The following is a 20,390-nucleotide window of genomic DNA, read 5'->3' as shown; positions in this document are numbered from 1 at the left end:
AAAGGGCCCGTTACATTTTTTTGATAAAAGATGCCACGTGACCAAAATTGTCGTAATCTAAAAAAAAAAAAAAAAAAAAAAAACTATCATATTTGATTCATATCTTCAATTGGAATAGCCTAAAACAACCAGATATTTAGTTATGCATATCTTTTGAAGGAACTTTTCATTTTATTTATTTAAAATATATTAATAAGATGAATATTTCACGTATGCCGGAAGAGGAATTATGCCGGAAGAGGTCGTTTTTTTTGAAAATATTTCATTTTTTGAGGATATTTGTAAATAGTTAATGGTTTTGATGGCTCATTTCCTGTTATAATTTGCTCACCCACCTAGTTTATTGAGTATTATGACAGAAAGCCTGCCAGAATATAAGATTTTGTATATTTTATTTTCTAAGCATGCATATGTATGGTATATATATATATATATATATATATATATATAACGGAATCTTTAACTGAAAATTAATGTGACAAAAGAGAAACTTTTTAAAAAAAATTACAGAACATTATACATAACAAAACGAAATAACTTTTTTTATTAATTTTCTCTGTTTAACGCTTCAAACAGAATCTGTCAGGAGAAAGTGTTTTGGAGACTTAAACCAAGTTTATTAATGAGTTTCGAATGCATGTTCCGTTTCTCTGAATTATTTAAGACATAAAACCGCGTTTTAGTGCCAAATCTTCATTTTAAAACAACATTCAAATAGTTTTCAAATATTCAGATCTTTTCCCTACATGCATTCGTACTCAAATAAGACCAAAGTTTATATAAAAATGTTAAATAATAGACCTTCATATAGAAGGAACAAAATGTTATTCAATTTCGTTCAGATATTTACTTTTTGATGTATATATTATATTTATGTCGGAATCGAAACTCCTGTGCCATTATTAATTTTGCGGATTAAATATAATTTTTTTTTTGTATTATATACGAGGGCATTTCGAAAAGTAAAGATACAATGGCTCGCATTCCCTTAATAAAATAATAAAATTAAAAAAAAAAAAAAAAAAAAAAAAAAACTTATTCAGAAAACGTCAGTTACATCTTATTAACTGGATTATTTATTATTTTTCGACACAATCATCCTCGTTATCCAAACATTTGTTAAGTCGGTGCACAAGCTTTTGTATCCAACAAGCATAGAAGGTTGCCGCCTGTTGGAACCCAACGCGCACACAATTTTCTCTACCCTAACTTGACAGTCACAACTTCATAAAGAGTTGTCATTGACACTTCCGGTATGATCTGATGCAATTCGTTCAATTTGAGACGTCTATTCGCACGAATTGCTTCCTCTGTTCTCTGAAGAAGGGCATCAGAGATCACAGATGGCCGACCTGTTCTTTGTTCGTCATGAACATCGGTCCTACCTTCAGAGAAATGACGACACCATTTCGTTACATTTTGTCGATTCATAATGTTCCCATAAACAGAAACAATTTCTTTGTGAATATCCGCTGGTTGCTGATCTTTTGCATGAAGAAAACGTATGACGGAGCGCACTTCGCATTTGGCGGGATTTTGAATCGGCTCAGCCATTTTAAACACGACCTACTCCAACAGGAATCAACGTTGAAATGCCGAACGACCTAACGGTTCAAGGGTAACACTTGTGTTGCCAGCTTGCTCACCAAAACTTTTCTTTTCCTCTGGCGTACGGTGTATCTTTACTTTTCGAAATGCCCTCGTATGTGTTACATGATATATAAATTCTGCCTTTAAATTTTATGATGCTGTACTGATTTATGACCACATATGTATTCGAAATAAATGTTTTTAAATTTTACATTGTTTTTTTTTTTTATGAAAATTTAACAATCACGACACTTCTGTTTGTAGGTTTAATTTGGAACTCTAAGGAACGATTTTCGCACTGATCTCGTTTTCGAATCAAAATACTTTTTTTTCTTTCTTTTCGCCATCAACAGAGCAGCTGATCATCCGTGTTAGGTGCTCTTAAGCCTGGGGAATCAAAATAGTGTTATTTCCTTGGATTCTGTTAAATCAAGTTGTAGAGACATTATAGGAAAAATGTGGAAGGCCCTCGCCGGGTCTCGAACTCGGTCCCCCTGTTCTCGAATTAGTCGTGCTTTCAGTTATGCGAGAAAGGCACGCCAAAAGGGGGGAAGAAAATATCGCATTTATTCCCTTTTTTAAAGGCGACTAAGAATGGGGGGATTCAGTAGCAGATCCTGGCGGTGACGAATTATTGTCCACCACCTTTTAGTTCAGGCACCACTTGTAGAGTTTTTAGAATTTTCAATATCAAGAAACTGAAGAAATCCGTAATACTCTCGCTGGGATTCGAACTCCGGATCTTCTGATTATCCGTCGGATATACTTCCAGTTACAGCATGAAGGCACGCGGAAAGGAATGAGAAAACACTTTTAACTAAAGATTTACGAGAGAGGAATGGCAACAAAAATTGCCAAGAATTTTGGACCATACAAAAACGACGAAAATTTATAATCACAAAATTCAGGAAACGTTTCTTTATTTCATGCAAGTGTATGACGTACGTCAACACATGACATATTGAATTATGAAGATTCTAATTACTCAGACACACTTCCTTTCGTAAACTTTACAGTTTGGAGTGAAATAATAAATACAAAAATGATTCTTAATAATCTTTAGTCCTTTGGTAAATCTTAATAATGCATTAGCGTTAACTCATTGGGTTAAATGGTCACAACATAAAAAAGTAGATTTATAATAAAAATAACTCGCACAATAACCTTATAAATCTACAATTTCAACTCATTTAAAATACTATAGCTTAAATTTCCTTCAAGTTTGAAACTGTATATTTCAATTCAAAACGATGTAAACATTCGATATTAAATCACTTAAAGCATAACTGTAACGTGCTTTAAGAAAAGGGCACAACCAATACGTCATAAAAAGAGTATTCAAATCTGAAACAGGTAAACAACGTCTACGATTTGTGCAGCATCTTCTAGGTGTTAGTGAAATAAGAAATCAAACTGTCAAATTCAAGCTGAAAATAAGTACATTGTAAAATTATTCTAAAAATACATGTTATTTCACGTCATAACATCTAACATTTCTTCATAGCAGCGTGAATAACAACAGGAAATCCATATGTTGTTGCCAAATGGAACTGCTTAATAAGTCAATATTTTTATGTTTTTGACGTGGCTCGGAAATCAAACGTACTTTTGAGAAGTCGCGAGGAAAATTAACAAAATTATCTCGCAGTTTAAATTTGAAATTTATTTATAATTCGTTTTATGTTTATTCCCTGAATGAATGTAATTATACAATAGGATAAACAGTGTACAAGCACAGATTTAAAAGTCTGTCAAAATTACTCAAGTGCCCAGTCAAAGGTATGCACCTTAAAATATTTCGATTTTTAAATATTGAATTATTATAAAATTGTACAGTTAGAAATTAAGTGAATTTATTTAGTTGATAATTTTAGTAGTTTTGGGATGCCATCAAACGAAATAATCAAAATTAAAATAATAAGAAACAGGAAAAATAAACGATGTTAATAAAAGAAAAAGGGTACTTTTCTGTTATCGGGACCGGAATCAGAAAATGTATGTATGTATGCACGTGTGTATCTATGTATGTGTTTATATGTGTGTGTATATACACACGCATACCTATACTTGCTTACATATATACATGCATGCATGAGCACATCCATCCATCCATCCATACATTTCTGATTCCGGTCCGGATAACAGAAAAATACCAGAAATATATCAGCGGACCCACCAGCGATTGAGTGGTAAAGCTCTTGAACGCTGGTAGTTTAGTTCGAGGTTCGTGAACGGGATTAACTGCAGGAACGTTTTCGCGTGGTTTTCTTCATATGTAACGTGTTAATACGAGTCAGTTTCCCTTCGAAAGGCCTCCACGAAAGCATCCTTTCCTTCCGTGAAGTGCTTTAGGGCGGAACACGTAACTAATAAAAATAATATATCAGGGATACTTTCTGGTTATATTCACTCCCGATATCAACATTCTCTTAAACTGTCGTGTTTTTTAACGTCTTTTCATGCATTCACGCGATGACAGTCATCTAATGCAAGAGCGTACCACACACATGCTTGAATATACGTGGATTCAGACACTTCATATTTTACCATCAGTCGTCTATCCCCACCTACTGGCCGAGTGGTCAAGACACACTGGTAGTTCGATCTAGGTACCTACACAACACTGGTAGTTCGATCTAGGTACCTACACAACACTGGTAGTTCGATCTAGGTGCGAGTTTGCGTGAACAGTCTGGCTGCGTGAAAGATTCCATGGTTTTCTCTATGTGTTGTTGTTGTTGTCCTTGCCCATGTTTTTCATGAAAGAATGGCTGCCGCAGCCACAAAGAGTCTGTATGTGTAAATCTTTAAAGTGATCGAACAGGTAGTTCGATCCGGACTCGAATCTCAATGAAGGGAATGGCTGGGGAAGAGCTTTCGTGGTTTCCCCTATGTGTATTGGATACGGGCCAGCGTGTCTTAGAAAGTCCTCCTTGTGTCAACCTTACCTTACTCACTGACTTAATGTAATCAGCGTTACTCTGCGAGTGCACGTTTTTTGGTTTGGAGGAAGTTGTGTAACGAATCTTTATGGCTGGCATGTTCCCATTTAAAAAAGCCTTATTTTATTCTAGAAAAAAATGCTTTATATCTCAAAATTGGCGTTTTTGAAGTTGTATTTCCTGAAAGCGATTGAAGTAAGTTAAAATGCAGTGCCAAAAACTGCAAACATAATTTAAGAATGCGGGTCATTTTGGCCTTATTTTTCGTCTTAGGTAAATTAGCCGGATTATGTGGTCTGGCAATGTGTTTCCAATCTTGCTTCCGTATCATCCTACGATTTTCATCTACTCTGTTACAAATACTCCGCAGGTATCATTTTTCCTTATCCACCGTAAAGCTGTGGTTGAATCTGTCCAAAAGTATTCGATGATGATATGAAGTTTGAGGCTGGTTTTCAAAAATTTAGGTTAACCCGAACCGAGACAGCAAGGTAAAAGTTCTAACCTGGGTATAAATATTTCCTGCAAAGGCGCTACTTTCCATTTTAAATTTAGTAACTGCGCAAAAGTCTCCCAAACGGTATAGTGGTTAGGGGAACCTACTACGGTACCGAAGGGCCCTCGTTCTAATACCGGAGAAGGCATGGATGTTTGTAAATGTATAGTGTTTTTGCGCCATGGAGGCACTCTAAATATATCATGAGTCAAACGTCCTCTTGTAGGGTTTGGTGGTATGGGGAGGGAAGCCCTTACCACACCCGGGATGCTCTATCTCAAAATGGGGGTGGAAGTAGAAGTCCAACTTCCTTGAGGCTCTGGCAACCATTCTTTCATGAAATTCATGGACAAGACAACAACTGTACAGAAGCCCTTTTATCGGACTGACATCCTAAGTAAAAAGCAGCAGCATAAGAAGTTCCGCGCTTATCCTAAAGGGTATGTAGATTCCGGTATTCAGAGTATGTATCCGAAAGGGTATGTCGATTCATTTCTGAGCGCTCAGCAAGAAAGGGGTGTTTGAGAATTTCCACAAAGCGCAATGCATATTGATTCTCTACCAATTTTAGGAATTGTCTTCTAATACATCAGATTAGGTTTTCAACAATGTGACTGGACAAGAAAATCCAATTGGATTAGAAATATTTTGCGTGAGAGATAGTATGCTGTTTCTTGTAGCAGGTTCCCGATTTTTATCTACTGTTGGTATGCAATATCTAAACTTGTCTGCTGACCTATTCCCAACTAAGTCTAATACAGTAGACATCTTTGAATCAACACATCGACCGTCAGAGATTCCTTTTGATTCTTGGATATCGTTATGCTTCATTTTTGTTGGAGCTGTTATTTTTTCCGGCTTGCTGTAGCGCAGCCCGCAAAAAGGCCATAGGGTGATGTAAAGTCTGACAGGAGGGCAGGGCTGCGCTTCTCACATCACATCACATCGGTATGCTTCTCCCCCGTTAGGTCAAATTTAGCTTCTGCTATAACCGCTGTTGAAATCTCTAAAAATTGCTTTAATTCTTCTTTGGTTTTATTTGAGGTAACGCAATTGTCCACATAAAAGAAAGTACTGAGTTTTCCAGCAGTTTTACTAGCAATAGATACCAAGTCAATGGATGACTTGCCTTTTCTAAGTGAAATTGTAAAACTGCATTTAGTAAAAATGGATTGCAGTTTAAGCCGAAACTACACGAACATTGTTGAAAAACTTTCATCTGTCCACCAGTTGAAGTTTGAAATATTCACGATCTTATTTGGCTACTGAAACTGTCTTCTTTATATCAGGTGCTAGCAGCTACGCGGCCATCCTTCGTCTGGCTTTTAAATGTACAGGGAACACCAAACGTTAAATTTAAAAACTGCGAAGTATTTTACTCTGCAGAACAACTTCATTAAGAAACAAAAATTTAAAACAAATTATTACATTAAAAAATGTATAACAAAATTACAATGAAATAAGCAATCAAATTCAAATGGTATACAAGAAATTAAAAACTTTGTTTCCTAAAAGAAATCATGCAAAACTTTTTATATAATTAAAATTATATATAATTGAAACATAATAAAATTACAATGAAATAAACAATAAATCTCATATTTTCAAGAGAAAACACCCAGCAGTCCAGTATCCAAACCAATGAACTGTTGCCAAAACCACATTTCTAAAAGAAGGAAACTATCATCAGAAAGCAATAACCAATCAAAATTGTGCTTTGTGGATGACATAATTCAAAATAGACAAACCTTTTTGCCAAAGTTAATAAAGAGAGGAGGCAAAAAAGGAAATTCTTTTTGTTGAGCCTCGCGAGACATATGCGCGTCAGAATAAGAAGATTGCGATGGGCGTGTTGCGTGTCTAAAAATCAATAGAAAAAGAGCAGCATTTTATCTCCAATTTTCAAAAGTCAGCAGTCTGAATGAAAAACTGTTGCCAAAACCACATTTCTAAAAGAAGGAAATTATTCAAAATAATGGAATAACATTAAAAGAATTTAAAAAAAAAAATCTGATTTGAATTTTGAAAAAATCGCTTTGAGGTGCGCTGGCTCTTGTCTAGATGCACCTATATATCAAATTTCCTAGTCCTGAGTCTATTAGATTACGCGCAGCACGAACGAAAAGCACACAGACTCTTTCTTTTATTATATGTAGAGATTACTCTAATTTATTCTTGATGAAGAAATTAGAGTAAATTAAATTCATGGGCAGTGACGGAATTTGTTTTAAAATAATTTGGTACCTTCACTAAAAAGTCATTAAAAGTGAGATTTATTTTTGCTTTTTGGACGAAGTATCAAACACAGGACGGGCCTTTGTTATGGAATTTCCTTTGAATGCGCCGCGGGGAGTCAAATAGTGCGCAGGACCTTCTACAGCTTCTTCAGCAATATCATCAGCCAACCACTCTTTGAATATTCCATCACAGGCATTGAATTTACCATCTCTTCTCAACTTGGAAGCAATAAAATTTAAACTACAATCTGCACCTTACTATTACTTGGTACCCAAGCTTATCTTCCATCGTCATCAATACGAACAGTCTCTAAAATGCTGCAGGGCGACTTGTTGTAATTCTTCTTTATTTTTCTGCTCACAAGGATTGATTAATACCTATCGCCTAATAGTCTTTGTAATTTTTGTAGTGCTGAAGGTAATGCACGACATTTCGTCGAAGACTGCGTATGATTGCGATATGTTAGAGAAAAGGTGGCAACATTAAGGAATTCTACTGCCGCAGGGAAGAGTTTAGATTTGCAAAGGATTTGATGAACTTTGTAAATGGCAACAATTAGGGCTTGTTCCGCGAACTAAATCCCACTACAAGTCCACTTCGCACTCCTCGGAACCAGGCGCTGAGGTTCAACCTCCGCTCTGGTCCCTTAGAGAGAGAGGCGCACCGCCCAGAAAAAAATCTCCCAGACGGCACTGGTCGTTAATTTGCTACCCACCACTCGCTCGGGCTGCCCGTCGTCGCAGCGGGACATTACCCAGCGAACCCGGGGGCGCTACTCCCCGGGCTACTAGTACCACGCTGCGCTAAAACGTGCCAGACCACCGGGCTGGCCAATGAGTGACCTTTTCGGGGCCTTCAGAACCACCATGTTCATAAATGTTATACCCTTGTGGCCGAAACTGCCTAGGTACAGATTTTAGCCAGTAGCTTCGCAGAGTTCTCTACCCCGACCCCCGGGGAGACTTTATAAATGGCAATGAAACAATTTTGGAATTTCGATTTGTTGTATTTTTAACTGTATTTTTGTTTTAATTTGTGTTGGGTGTGCTTAATTTCTAGTAGTTTATGTATAGTCATACAGGATGTTACACGATTACGTGTAATCATTATTTGTCATCTTCTGCATTAATGCGCCAGTTGCATTATCAGTGTATCATTTCTTTTAATGTATAAGTGTTTGTTGTTTGCCTATCTCATTAATCACTTAGGCCAATACACATATGTATCCAATGTACCTATACCAGCCAGAAGCATATATGCATACGCCCTTGTTTGGCCACGTATAAACCTCATATTCTCCATTGATAAATTATCGATGCAACCCTCGCGGCTGTGTTGTTCTATATAGGTGCGGATACCGGACGACACCCGAATTGTCATATAAAGCCTACCGGGCCCTACATTCACTTGTCGCCTGTGTTGGGTATGCTGCGTTAACGATGAGGCCGTTTATTATCGGCCAGGAGGGTTGCAGCACATTCGTATGTTACATTACACTACCTATCTATTCGAGATTAGCGATATCGTTACCTTGAACTAACAGACGTGTGACACAATAATCGACGTACTTCTTTTCTGGTTTTCCCATTATTATCCATCCCAAATGTGTCTTCATAGAAGCGAGTCTTTTAACTGATATGACAATCCAGCAAAAGGTTTTCGTGCATAAACAGCTCCTATCAACAGTTCTGTTTGAGAAGAATTTCGAAATTGAAAGTATTCGAACTCTAAAATTTTCATGCAATAACAATATAGTAGATTCTAAAATATAAATTAATCAAGAGTAATAAGTTATGTAAACCAACTCAGTGGCGCAACAGCCCTAGTGGACCACGGTTTGCAGTGCCTTTTTCTGCTTTCTTGACCTTTGAGCCTCGGAAGTGTACCAGCATATGCCGTGAACAAGTGGTCGCAGGAACCCCAGTTTTTAGTCCCCAAGCGAACTTGGTACTCATTTTATCTACCCACTTAAGGGATGAAAGGCCCAGCCCGGGGATCGGATCCTGGCCCCGTGGTACAGCTGCACGATGCGCTAGCAACTTCGCCACGAGCGATAATAAGCTATGTATTCTTCTAATATAATCCAAAGAACGTACTTTTTAACTTCTAGTGTGTTCTTGGTCATTTTATGTAATTTAAGAGTTATGCAACTTAGAGTTTACAGTTTAAGGTCTTTCATTCATTAAATAGATTAAATTTTGACAAATTTTTTCCATTTAAAATTCAATGATCCGGCATTTTTGATAATTATAATTTGGGATTATCGCAGTCCTGAATTTGCTAGATCATCGAAAGTTTACTTTATGTAGAATTTTACTGTATTTAAGGATGGTATTCATCTGATCTGACATTTATGACTGGCTTATTATTAGTGTTTAGTTGCTTATAATTGGATTAGATGCATACTTCACACATTCGGAAAAATCTGCGTAAGACATAGAAGCATATTGGTACACAACAATGAAGCGTTTTCTGTAATAAATTACTACCTGTATACAACAAAGTAACCTCCTGACATAATGTCTACAGTTGTCTGTTGCCCCGGAAGCGAGTCTAAACCCATATAAGTCCATATTTCCTAGGACTGTTTTGAAAAAAATGCATTTACGTTTGCCATCTTAAATGCGCTCAGTGACAAATTCATTATATATGCGCTTTTGACCTTTGTTCGAAGTAAAATAAACGCTTTTTGTGTTATTTAATCATTAAAGGTTATTTTGCCTGTAGTGTTCCTCCCATTTTATCTATTACCTAAATGTGGAGGAACCTAGTGAACGAATAATCGCTTAGTCCAGAAACAGAAATGCAAAACTCAAGAAGGCTTAATTACCCTTTATTGCTCAAAATAAAGGTGTACAGACGGTCCCTTTCTCAGGACGTACAACAAAGCCTCCACTTGGGATTAAACTAAAAAATGTAAGAAATAAGAACTTAACTAATGACTAACTAAAGAGATTTAGCCGAAGCTAAAACAATTTCTAACTAGTTGGCCCCTAATATTCAATTAGCTAGCGAAGCTATCAAGGGCACGTAATACGCCCGAGCGTAGTTAACAGCTTAGAGAGACGTAGCCAAACGGCAAACGCGCGCTATTCAGAGAATCTAAATCTCTTCCCCGAAGTCAGAGGAACTTCGACTTAAATACTACACCTTCTCATTTGTATTTAACGTGATTCTAAAAACTCATTGTGGTAAGGAATTGTAAACTGAAATTAGGAGAGATAGAAAAGGAGCTTTAATTTAAAAATGACTGTTATAAACTTAGGATACACCTTACATCCCCTTCCTCTTGCAAAATACAGTCTCTTTAAGTAGTGGTTTCGCAATGAAAATCTATGCATATTATCATCCTTGAACACGACACATTCTTCATGATTTCATATTTAAGCAACTCAATGGACTTGATCCGTCTGTTGACAGTGTTATAACTGTCATGAAACGTCTGCACGTTTGCCTCTACCGTCACAAGCCCATCTCCGTGTTCGCTTCAAGTACCCTACAGCTCGAGTCATAATTATCCGAAGGAGTTGTCCACATATAAAAACTCCCGTAAAGGTTACAGACAGTTAATGTGTACTCATCGATGAAAAATGCATATTTTGCACGGTGCTTACTCTAAATTTAGCCACCACTAATTGATACAATTCAAACCTTTCTAAGGCTGTGCCAGACCTTTCAAAAATAGTAAATTAACGGATAATGTCCCAAATAACCATACAGGTTTTACAAAAAACTCTTTTGCAGTCGACGAAATTATTGAAAAGTATTTCAACCAATAAATGTCTATCCTATAAAACGGATTTTAAAGTGCTGGTGAAGGCGAACCTACTCAGAAGTTGGGTTCCAGTAACATGGTATATGTACCGTATACCTGCATAGTGTTGAGGTACTCAAACATATTTTATTACACTAATCTATGGATATTAGTTTTCTCAAGGAAGTTATGGAACAGTTAATTTGTGTGGACTGTAACTTTGTCACCCATGAATATTACGGTGTTATGGAATGGCGGAAAATAATCATATAGGATGCAAGCACCCTGTACTACTTACAGCACTGAGAATCATACTCTGAGGTGTTCCCTGAAGATGAACAACGGTAACACATTACTACCTAAGAATAAGACGATTGGTATATCAAAGAAATTACTCAGTATGTCACTTATCATAACACTTTTATGAAGGGTTCATCACAACGATTCGGAAGGACAGCAGTATATTCCGCAGTATCTGCGTACAAAGTCATTTGGAACATCAGTTTGTGCACTCTATGTCGACTGAATATTACACAGAAAAGCGAAGCTCTTGTTTTGCTCAGGTGTGATGTTCGTTTTATCTCGAAAGACGAGATGTATGAGCGAAATCCATGGAAAAGAATAAATGGGCCACACATAGTTGATCTTGAGCCATAAAGTTTCATTGCTGTAAACTGTTTGTAGAACATAACATTATTACAAGGGACTCGGTGAACTCAATAAGAACTCAATAAGGATTTATTTGACAATTTGCTAATGAAGCCGTAGAGCTATTAAACAATTTTGATCTAACTCGTTGCTGATTTTATTAATTTTCTGAAATTATTTCCCGCGCAATACATTCCTTGTTTTCTGATGGCATGTGACCCTCAGGCCACAACATGGATATTTTGAATGTGTGAAAAAAATGTATTTGTTATCTGAATTCTGTACACCAGTGTGTACGACTTTCATCAGCTAAAAATTTTGCTGCAGATTTCTGACATCATAAATGAGGCTTAAACGCTAGAAATAATCTTTAGTTTGAAATATAAGAAACATGCAATAGAGAATTAAGATTATATGGTATATCTCCTACTTTCCTAGCATCCTTCGTGGTGTAGTGGTTCTGCACGCTGGGCCGGTATTCCAGAGGTCCGTGGTTCGATTCCCGGCGAAGGCGGTTGTTAATTTTTCATTTCTCTGTCTTCCAAAAAATCCTAATGTCTCTACAAGATTACCAAAAGTAAAATTTGTCTTTTGTTTTTATTACTGCGTATGCTATAAATTTATTCTATGTTTCCAATTCAGTTTTTCTCCTAGATATATTGCAAAGATGGCCAATGCTTGCGGAAAAAAAGCATCACCCCTAGTTGAGGACTTGGCGAATCAAGATGGAGAAAATCATTACAATAAGAAGGTTACTAAAGCTACTTCCTCAATTGCAAACCGGCGCAAGAGAATGAAGTTGCCAAAGTCGAATATTGTGACATTGAGCTTAGCGAAGTGTTTTGCAGTTAATAAAGGAGACGTGAGAATAAATTCTTCTAGGAAGTGTCCGAAAGAACGTAAAGCTGAAGAAATCGTCGCTAATAGCTCTTGCGAATCCACTCCATTGAAGCCGCAGCACTCAGAGAATGGTAATCTCAGAAAGAACAAAGTTAATTCTCGAATTTCCAAAAAGAAATCAAGATTAGGCTTAAAAAGTAAGCATTAGATTTCATTTTATGGGAAGAATTTTGCGTTTAAAATGCGAATTGGGAGCACAGACATGAAACAAAATGTTTAGAAATTGTGTTTTTGTACATTATTTATGCGCATTTAAATTAATGCAGACAGTTTGAAGATTAGGTAAGTGATCAAGTGCGCCTCAGAGGACAATAATTCCGATTGCTGTAATAGTTCCCAGCTCTTTGAGAATAACTGGATGGAGTATGTGGACAGAGACAGCATGTCCAGATATATACCAAAGACTTTCATCGAGGTTGAGGTCAGGCAAATACGGTGACCCTTCCATGTGACTAATATCTTCACTTCCAAAGTTTTCACGCTCCATGTGTTCGTATGTAGACGTAATTTATCTCTCTCTATATATGCACAAAAGGAAAGAGTCTGCCTCTGTGTGTGTGTGCCTTTCGTTCGTGCTGCGCGTAAGCTAATAGACTACAGGGCTACGAAATTTGGTACATAGGGTGCATCTAGACAAGAGCCAGTGAATCTCGAAGCGATGTTTTTCAAAATTCGAATTAGATATTTTTTGATGAAATCGCATCTAATCGATGGCACGCAGCTTGTTGCTGATATATCACTGATGCCATTGTTGCTGATATATATCACTGTTGCCATTGTTGCTGATATATCACTGTTGCCATTGTTGCTGATATGAGCACTGTTGCCTATCGGAAAAAATCAGGGCGATAATTCTGTGCCGTTTTTAAATTTAATGCTTTTGTTGGATACTAGACGTTTGTCGAGAGGTACTTGGATACGACGTTTGTCAAGTTTGTCGGGAAGCTGTTTGTTTTCCGGTACATTTAAAAGCCAGACGAAGGTTGGCCGTATAGTGGCCTGTAGTGTATAAAAATAAATGTTGGATCATGCATTTGAGTGTGCAGTATTACAAAGCATTTAAAACTTTCATTCCGGCACTTTTGAGCCGACAACACTATCTGCGAAGACTTGCCTGTCAGTGTAGTAGCTCAAAGAGAACATACATTATACATTGCCAGAATTGAAAGCGGGGTGTTTGATATTATTGAGATTGCTATGTGTTCTTTCCTATCTCCAGATCCTTAGCCGTTATTTTTGAATTCCAAAGGAGATTCATCCAAGAACAGTGTGTTGGAACACTCAATTTCTGGAGAGGAAATGAGTTCCATTTCGCATGGTGACGACTCCACTTCAAGTGCGCTTTCATGTATTTTGCTCTTAAAGGACACAACTCAACGTACCCATGCTTTAAATCTTTTCATATGTAATCTTTGCTGCATAGCATCTTTCAGTCGTTGTTGTAATCACTGATCTTATGTCCATATCACGTATCCTTTCCCTACGCGAGACTGGGCGTCGAAAGAGACATTTCTCAGAACTCGCATTTCCACGAAACTTACGTAGCTAGGCTACCATTTTCAATTACTAAACAGACTTGAACGTCAAACAGTAATCGATTATCACTTAGATTGGAAGCAGAACTTTCGTCTGATTGTTTGATCTCTACACGGGACAGAGCTGCAGACGGAACATTTTCGGCGAAGTTTCAAAATATGCCGCATAGCCGGGATATCATTTCTGTAGCTAGGAGGGATTTCGCTTCCAGCAGAGTTGTTTCTTTTAGGAACCCTCCCTTCTAAACCAATCCTACCAGTATCTTATTTCTCAGAAATGTTCCGTCTAGCGGGGATCGTCGCTAGATGGAATAAATCCTTTACAAGTCACTGATCTGCGATCAGGAATCGGGTCCTTAAGTATAGAACAGCGAATTTTATTGACAGATGAGAAAACGTTCCGAAAGTTGACACGATCTCTTTCCACTGGCGCCTAACTAGGGAAACAATATACTTGCGATCGGATGAGAATGCAATATTAGATAACGGTGAACTGGTCTCAGGACCGGGACTGATCCTCAGCAAAGTACGACTAAGAGGACTTTCAATGACTAATCCCTCACTTTGCTTGTAACTCTTGGAAAACAAAATGTGTTTCAGACGGAGTTGAGTAAGGTAAATTGATTAATCAATTTTAACACTGGAGAAATGGAATTCTCGATGCCTCATTTCTAGGCAATTATATGCACCTTTCCCTAGAAAACTGGTGAATAATGATTTTACACCAAAAGAAACGATGACAGAATTTCTAGGGGCAATGATTTTTATCTCTTTTATAAGCTGTATTGAATATTTAGTGTGTAAGTATTAGTAACTAAAAAGTCGAAAATCTGGGAAATGAATAATTAGCTAATGGGTTCGAGGCAGTGTTTAAATTTGATACAAGGCGGAATGGATTACCTAAATTTGGCGCAATGGAATATTTATGAATTTGCATACATTATATAATCTGACACAATTCACAACAGAAAACGATTTTTTTAAAGTATGTCAGAAGTATTTGCGAAGACATAACCTCAGTTTTTATTTTTGAGAGGTCCGAAGATGAAGGGTTTTTAGGGAGCAGGTTATATGAGCCTTTGTTTAAGTTTTACCATCACCATCCGTGTAAATGGTTTTGTCCACGACGACTGTCTTCCACCTTTGCCGGGATTGGGCTATGTAGGTTTTCTTCCGCGTTTAGATTAGGATTCAAAGGTTTATTATTATTTCCAGGGTATGGGCGATAAGATGCTTGATTATTTCCTTCTGTGTATCTGAAACTTTATGGAATTTGAAAACGTTTTTGGTAGGAGCTTAAATCTTTGGAATCGAAGATTTCCAGATTTGTGAGAAGTTAAAATTATATTTCAGAACTCTCTCTTGTTCATCTGATAAACTAAGAATAGAAATATTAACTATTGGTTTCGTGTTTACAACGGGAAGGTTTTTTTGAAATACTTAAAACTGGAAGACTGTGAAAAAAGTTTCGTAATTTAAATACATAGGTCATTTTATGACTTTTAATTGCATGCTTAGTTCTAAATTAAGATTTTTATTCAATGGAAGCAAGTTTTGGACAGGAATTAGCAAGTCCCAGATGAAATTTATATACATTAAATTCAATTTTGGATAACTGTAAGGCTAGTTTGCAATTTAGAAAATGGCATCAGTAAAAAGAATAAAAAATTCGTGGCTTTATAAAGTATTCCTCTCGCGTTCTTAACATGCCTTCGTTGTGTAATAGTCAGCACGCTCGGCGCGTATTTGAGAGGTCCGAGGTTCGAGTCCCAGCAAGGGCATTGCTCAGTCTCCTGCTTCGAAATAACCTAATGTCTCTACAACTTTATTAAGAAATTTCGTTTTAATTACCGAAAGTGTTTTACAGAATGCTCTATGGGACTTAAGTTGTTTTTATGCGATAATTACTTATTTATTTTTTTCGTCTAAAAGAAATTTTTTAAAGGGAATTAAGAAGAATGGCTAAATTGTATTCTTTGATTTATGGAAATTTAATTCTTTTGAAAGCTGAATATTGCACTATACTTCATAGGCCATTACGCAGCTCTTTTGAAATTTGCTTTTTGAAATGATTCATTTAAGCAGTTTAATTCCTCTAATTTAAGAAACTTGTCAGGAGAAAGTTAGTTAATTTTGTATAGAGTCATCCGCTGCGAAATTCGCTTTTTTAAATGAAATTTTAAAATGAGATAAAAAAAATTACCACCTGAAAATTTCAGGTTACTGTTAAACATCTGAAAGAAAACTTTATCATTCAATATTACACTTTTAAAGTAAAAAAAAAAAAAAAGGTTAAACAATTAAGTTTTAGTAACCTAGACAGCTTAGAAAAGCAGATTTTCAATCACCACGTATCAGATAATTTTGAAACGAGCTGCAAGAGTTTTGATTATATTTAATCTGAATGAAACTGGCGATTATCTTTTTAGACTTTAGTAAAAAGGTAAGATGATTCAGAAATTTTTGTCTCTCAAGCGTAATTTTGTGAAATGACTAATGCTTGAAGGCATGGTAAAAATGAATTAATTTAACTAATTAATAATAAAACATTAAATAAAATTCATATTCAAACTGAACTGTCATATTACAAATAAAAAATGGAAAAGAAGTAAGCATTCAATCAAATAGGGAAAGCACTGAACCAAATTAGAAGAAATGAAAAATAATTTAATGAAAAAAAGATGTAAACTATAAATCAAACTTAAAGAATTGGAAAAACTCTTACTAAAACTCATACGGTGAAATTTTAATCCAGGGGTTAGAACACATGGAAGGATGCTGGTACAAAATGGCAACTACAGCTTGTGGAAAATGATAGCAAAAAATAAAATTTTCTGCTTTTCTGCAGCGAACATTATCCAAATAACATCTTCCATTGGCATTTAGAATTTCTAGAACCTTTTCACGTTCATTAAAATTTTTCATTTCTAGTTAACGACCCCAATTTAAAACCCTGAGATTTTACTCTCAGATTCTAGGGAAATTATTTCTTAGTTGTTTTCATTTTGCATTAATAGGGGGCGCCAGTAACTTGATTTCCCTTTTCTAATTTTTATTGCCTTTTATTGACTTATCATTAACTTCTCTTTTCTCATTTGCACTTCTGCAGCTGAAGAAGCAGGCTCTATATTTAAACTTTCGAAACTAGCCCTGCAAATTTATGAATATTAGTCTTATTCTTATTGCTTTACCTCCACCAATAATTGTTATTTGACTTGTTATTGTAATTCAAATTAGGCAAAGGTTTGAGTTAGAAAACATACTATCTTGCTAAAAAATATTGATATATGATGTATAAAACATTAATAAGAATTCCCCATCCTAAATAAAATAGATACTGCTATCACGTTCTACATTCGTTAAGGACAACTTTCCGAATTTCTAGAAGTTTACATTTGGAATTTTTATGCATTAACTCTTTAGAGAAGCTGGCAGGCTAGACAGTTATGCGAGATACATACGTACGTACGTATGTATCTAATATGTATCGTATGTACCTAATTTGGTATATACGTACGTATAGACGTCATACAAATCATGTTTGAGTTGCAGACAGATCTGGCCGGACAGTTATGCGAGATACTTACATACGTATGACGTATAGACGTCACAAAAATCTTCTGAACCCATTTTGAATCCATTTTTCAAACCGTTTTGGAAAAGTGTCGTTTATTCTGTCCGTACGTACAGATGTCGCGCAAAAACGTCATTTGCATAGTTTCTAGAGTGGTAAAAATGGATACTTTCGTTGAAATATGATATCCGAAATTTTTCGCGATTACAATACTTCCTTTACTTCGTACAAGGTAGTAAAAGTAAGATATTCTCCCAACAACAAAACTAAATATAATTTTATACTTAAAATATTTCTTTTTCCTTCTTTTCTTTCTATACCTCTGTGGTTTACTTCGAATGACTGTAGCTTTTAAATTTCATATCGTTTTCCATGTAATGCTTTTTAACTCATACAATATGTAAAATGTATCCTAGAAATAGCAGCAATGAAGAAGAAAAAGATATCTTCTATCAGCAAACGCTTCATAAAAGAATTCGTTTACTTCTCCAAAAGAGGAAGTGCGAATCCTTCAAATGGAAAGACTATATCTTATCAACGCACTCTTTGGTAAGGAGATTTTTTGTTTACTTTTCATACTCATTTTTTACGAAGTACATAATATGATTACCCAAAATGAGTTGTACCAGAATCATTTCGGTTAACTTGTATTGATGTTTTAAAAAATGATTTTGTCAAGTAAGCCGTTTGTTTCTGAATATTACTTTATTTATTTTAACTAAAAAGAAATTATTTTAAAAATTAAGCAAAAAGCCAACCTTAGACTGACGTTGAATTTGAATAACATTTTATTGATTTCAAAAGCGATCAACTCTGGCCCGTCTTCTTCAGGAGAAAAAAAAATTGCAAACCTGTAAGGAGAAATATATTTAAAATAAAATCATTCGAGGAAGAAATAGAAAATGAACGTAGCGTTCGTCGTCTGACGAGTAATACAGTAATGAATATGAAAAAGCTAAGATATTATTAGATTAGAATTTTGATAGCATTAGGAAGAACAGGATAGGAATTAATAGAATTAACTAAAAATGGTAAATTTTGTAAACTGAAAGACTTCAAGGAAATCCAGATCACCGACTGAAGAAATTTCCTAGATAATGTTTGCAGATCGCCGAAATCGCAGTAAGTAAACTGCTGTCCAGACGGGGTCACTAAAAGCCTGTCACTGTCAGGATCACTAAAAGCCGCTAGTGACCCTGATTACGGTACCGAAGGGCCCGGCTTGGAATTCCGCAGTAGGTATGGATGTAAATTTCCCGTCCCTTCATAGGCGGCAACGATGGTCATCTGTTAGGTGCTTCCATAATAAAATGACCACCGCTTCTGGCCTTAGTAGTAGCCAAAGTCTAGAAACGGCAAGTGCCCACCATTGGGCGGGGATGGGGAATTAATTAAACACTTAACGATTAATCGATAGTCTTATTCAAATTCTACAAAAGTCTGAGCTTGTTTTCTTGTCTAATTTTACTGCTAATTCTGCACTGACACATTTCACTTTTGATCGGAAATTCATTTTAACGCATTAAGTGTTTTAATTGACATACATTTATAATTTTTAGAAAAATATCTGTTGTGTACCCCACACGACTTCCTTGTACGAAATATTAAACTATACGCAATTTTTGCTCCTCTTCATTTAAACTTTATTCCTCGAATTTCATTAGAGAGATATGTCTCATTCAATTAATTTAGTTCTCACTTCGCGACATGGCTAAAATAAATAAAAACCTCAAAATATCTTTATTAAAAATTCAAAAATAGGGGAAAATATAAAACATGAAAAACAATTTTTACCATTAAAATTAGAATTTCTACGCAAAAACAAAAAGACACCAAAGGTGCAGAAACAGACTTATTTCACTACTCTGCTAAGTTTCGAATGTAAGCAAATATGGCTGCTATGGTAAAAAATTAGGCTTAGCCGTACTTAAACAACTTTTAAATTGTTGATAATTCTACAACTATTGTATGCAGATTAACTAAAGGCATAAAAACCTTAACCGGAGGATGAGAACAACATAATTCAATTATTTTTAAAGGGAAAAAAAAAAAAAAAAAAAAAAAAGCATAAATTACCAAGATATAAGAATTAAAAAAAAAACTGAGCTCACGGAACTGAGTAACAAAATGGGTCTCTCTTTCTCTCTCTATATATATTTACCAACTTTTGATGCAGTAGATTGCAACCGAAAAGAGAGGTGCACAACTACATGTTATAGCAGTCCTATATACAAAATTTCAACATCCTTAGATTGCTCGTTTTTGAGTTATGCAAGATATATACGTAGGCACGTACGTACAGACGTTACGAAAAAATCTCTTCTGAATCGATTTTATCCTTTTTGCAACCCGCTTTTGGGGAAAAAAAAAAAGAGTCCTTTATTCTGTCCTTATGTACAGATGGCACCCAAAAACATCGTTAAATTGCATACGATACGGTTAAAATGTGTATTTTTGTTGAAATATGATATCCGAAAATTTTCGCGATTACAATACTAACAATACTAATATAAAAAAGAGCCCTTCTCAATTCTACGTCTTAATAATATAATAATCTTTTCAAATCTAATTAATATATAGTCTGTTTGAACTCAGAGATAAGTACGTAGTTCATTAGGTGGCTCAACGTTTCATCTTAGACAAGGACTTAGGAACCCTACAAATAGTCAAATTGTATAGTCAAAATGGGTGTAATGTAAGATACTTGTAATGG

The 20,390-nt window shown here is 35.7% G+C and overlaps 1 protein-coding gene across 3 annotated transcripts in view; it reads left to right on the top strand.

The window, feature by feature from the left end:
• The window catches only part of LOC118182448 (uncharacterized), a 66,925-nt gene that overhangs the window by 5,513 nt on the left and 41,022 nt on the right, over window positions 1-20,390 (top strand). Inside the window, exons 1-2 of one of the 3 annotated variants that reach the window (XM_035351791.2) lie at window positions 8,581-12,705; window positions 18,094-18,226. In XM_035351791.2, the coding sequence (XP_035207682.1) occupies window positions 12,336-12,705; window positions 18,094-18,226 (503 nt within the window). In that variant the 5' untranslated portion in view covers window positions 8,581-12,335. Of the gene's footprint in view, window positions 1-8,580; window positions 12,706-18,093; window positions 18,227-20,390 lie in introns of those variants that run through there. The other 2 variants (XM_085819628.1, XM_085819627.1) reach the window with 2 other exon arrangements.

Source organism: Stegodyphus dumicola, chromosome 6 (assembly GCF_044657685.1).
Source record: "Stegodyphus dumicola isolate Sdum_Otavi_A_Nest chromosome 6, ASM4465768v1".
In the NCBI taxonomy this organism is placed as follows: Eukaryota; Metazoa; Arthropoda; class Arachnida; order Araneae; family Eresidae; genus Stegodyphus; species Stegodyphus dumicola.
Note: the sequence above shows the minus strand (reverse complement) of the source record. Positions and strands in the feature narration are given on the sequence as shown.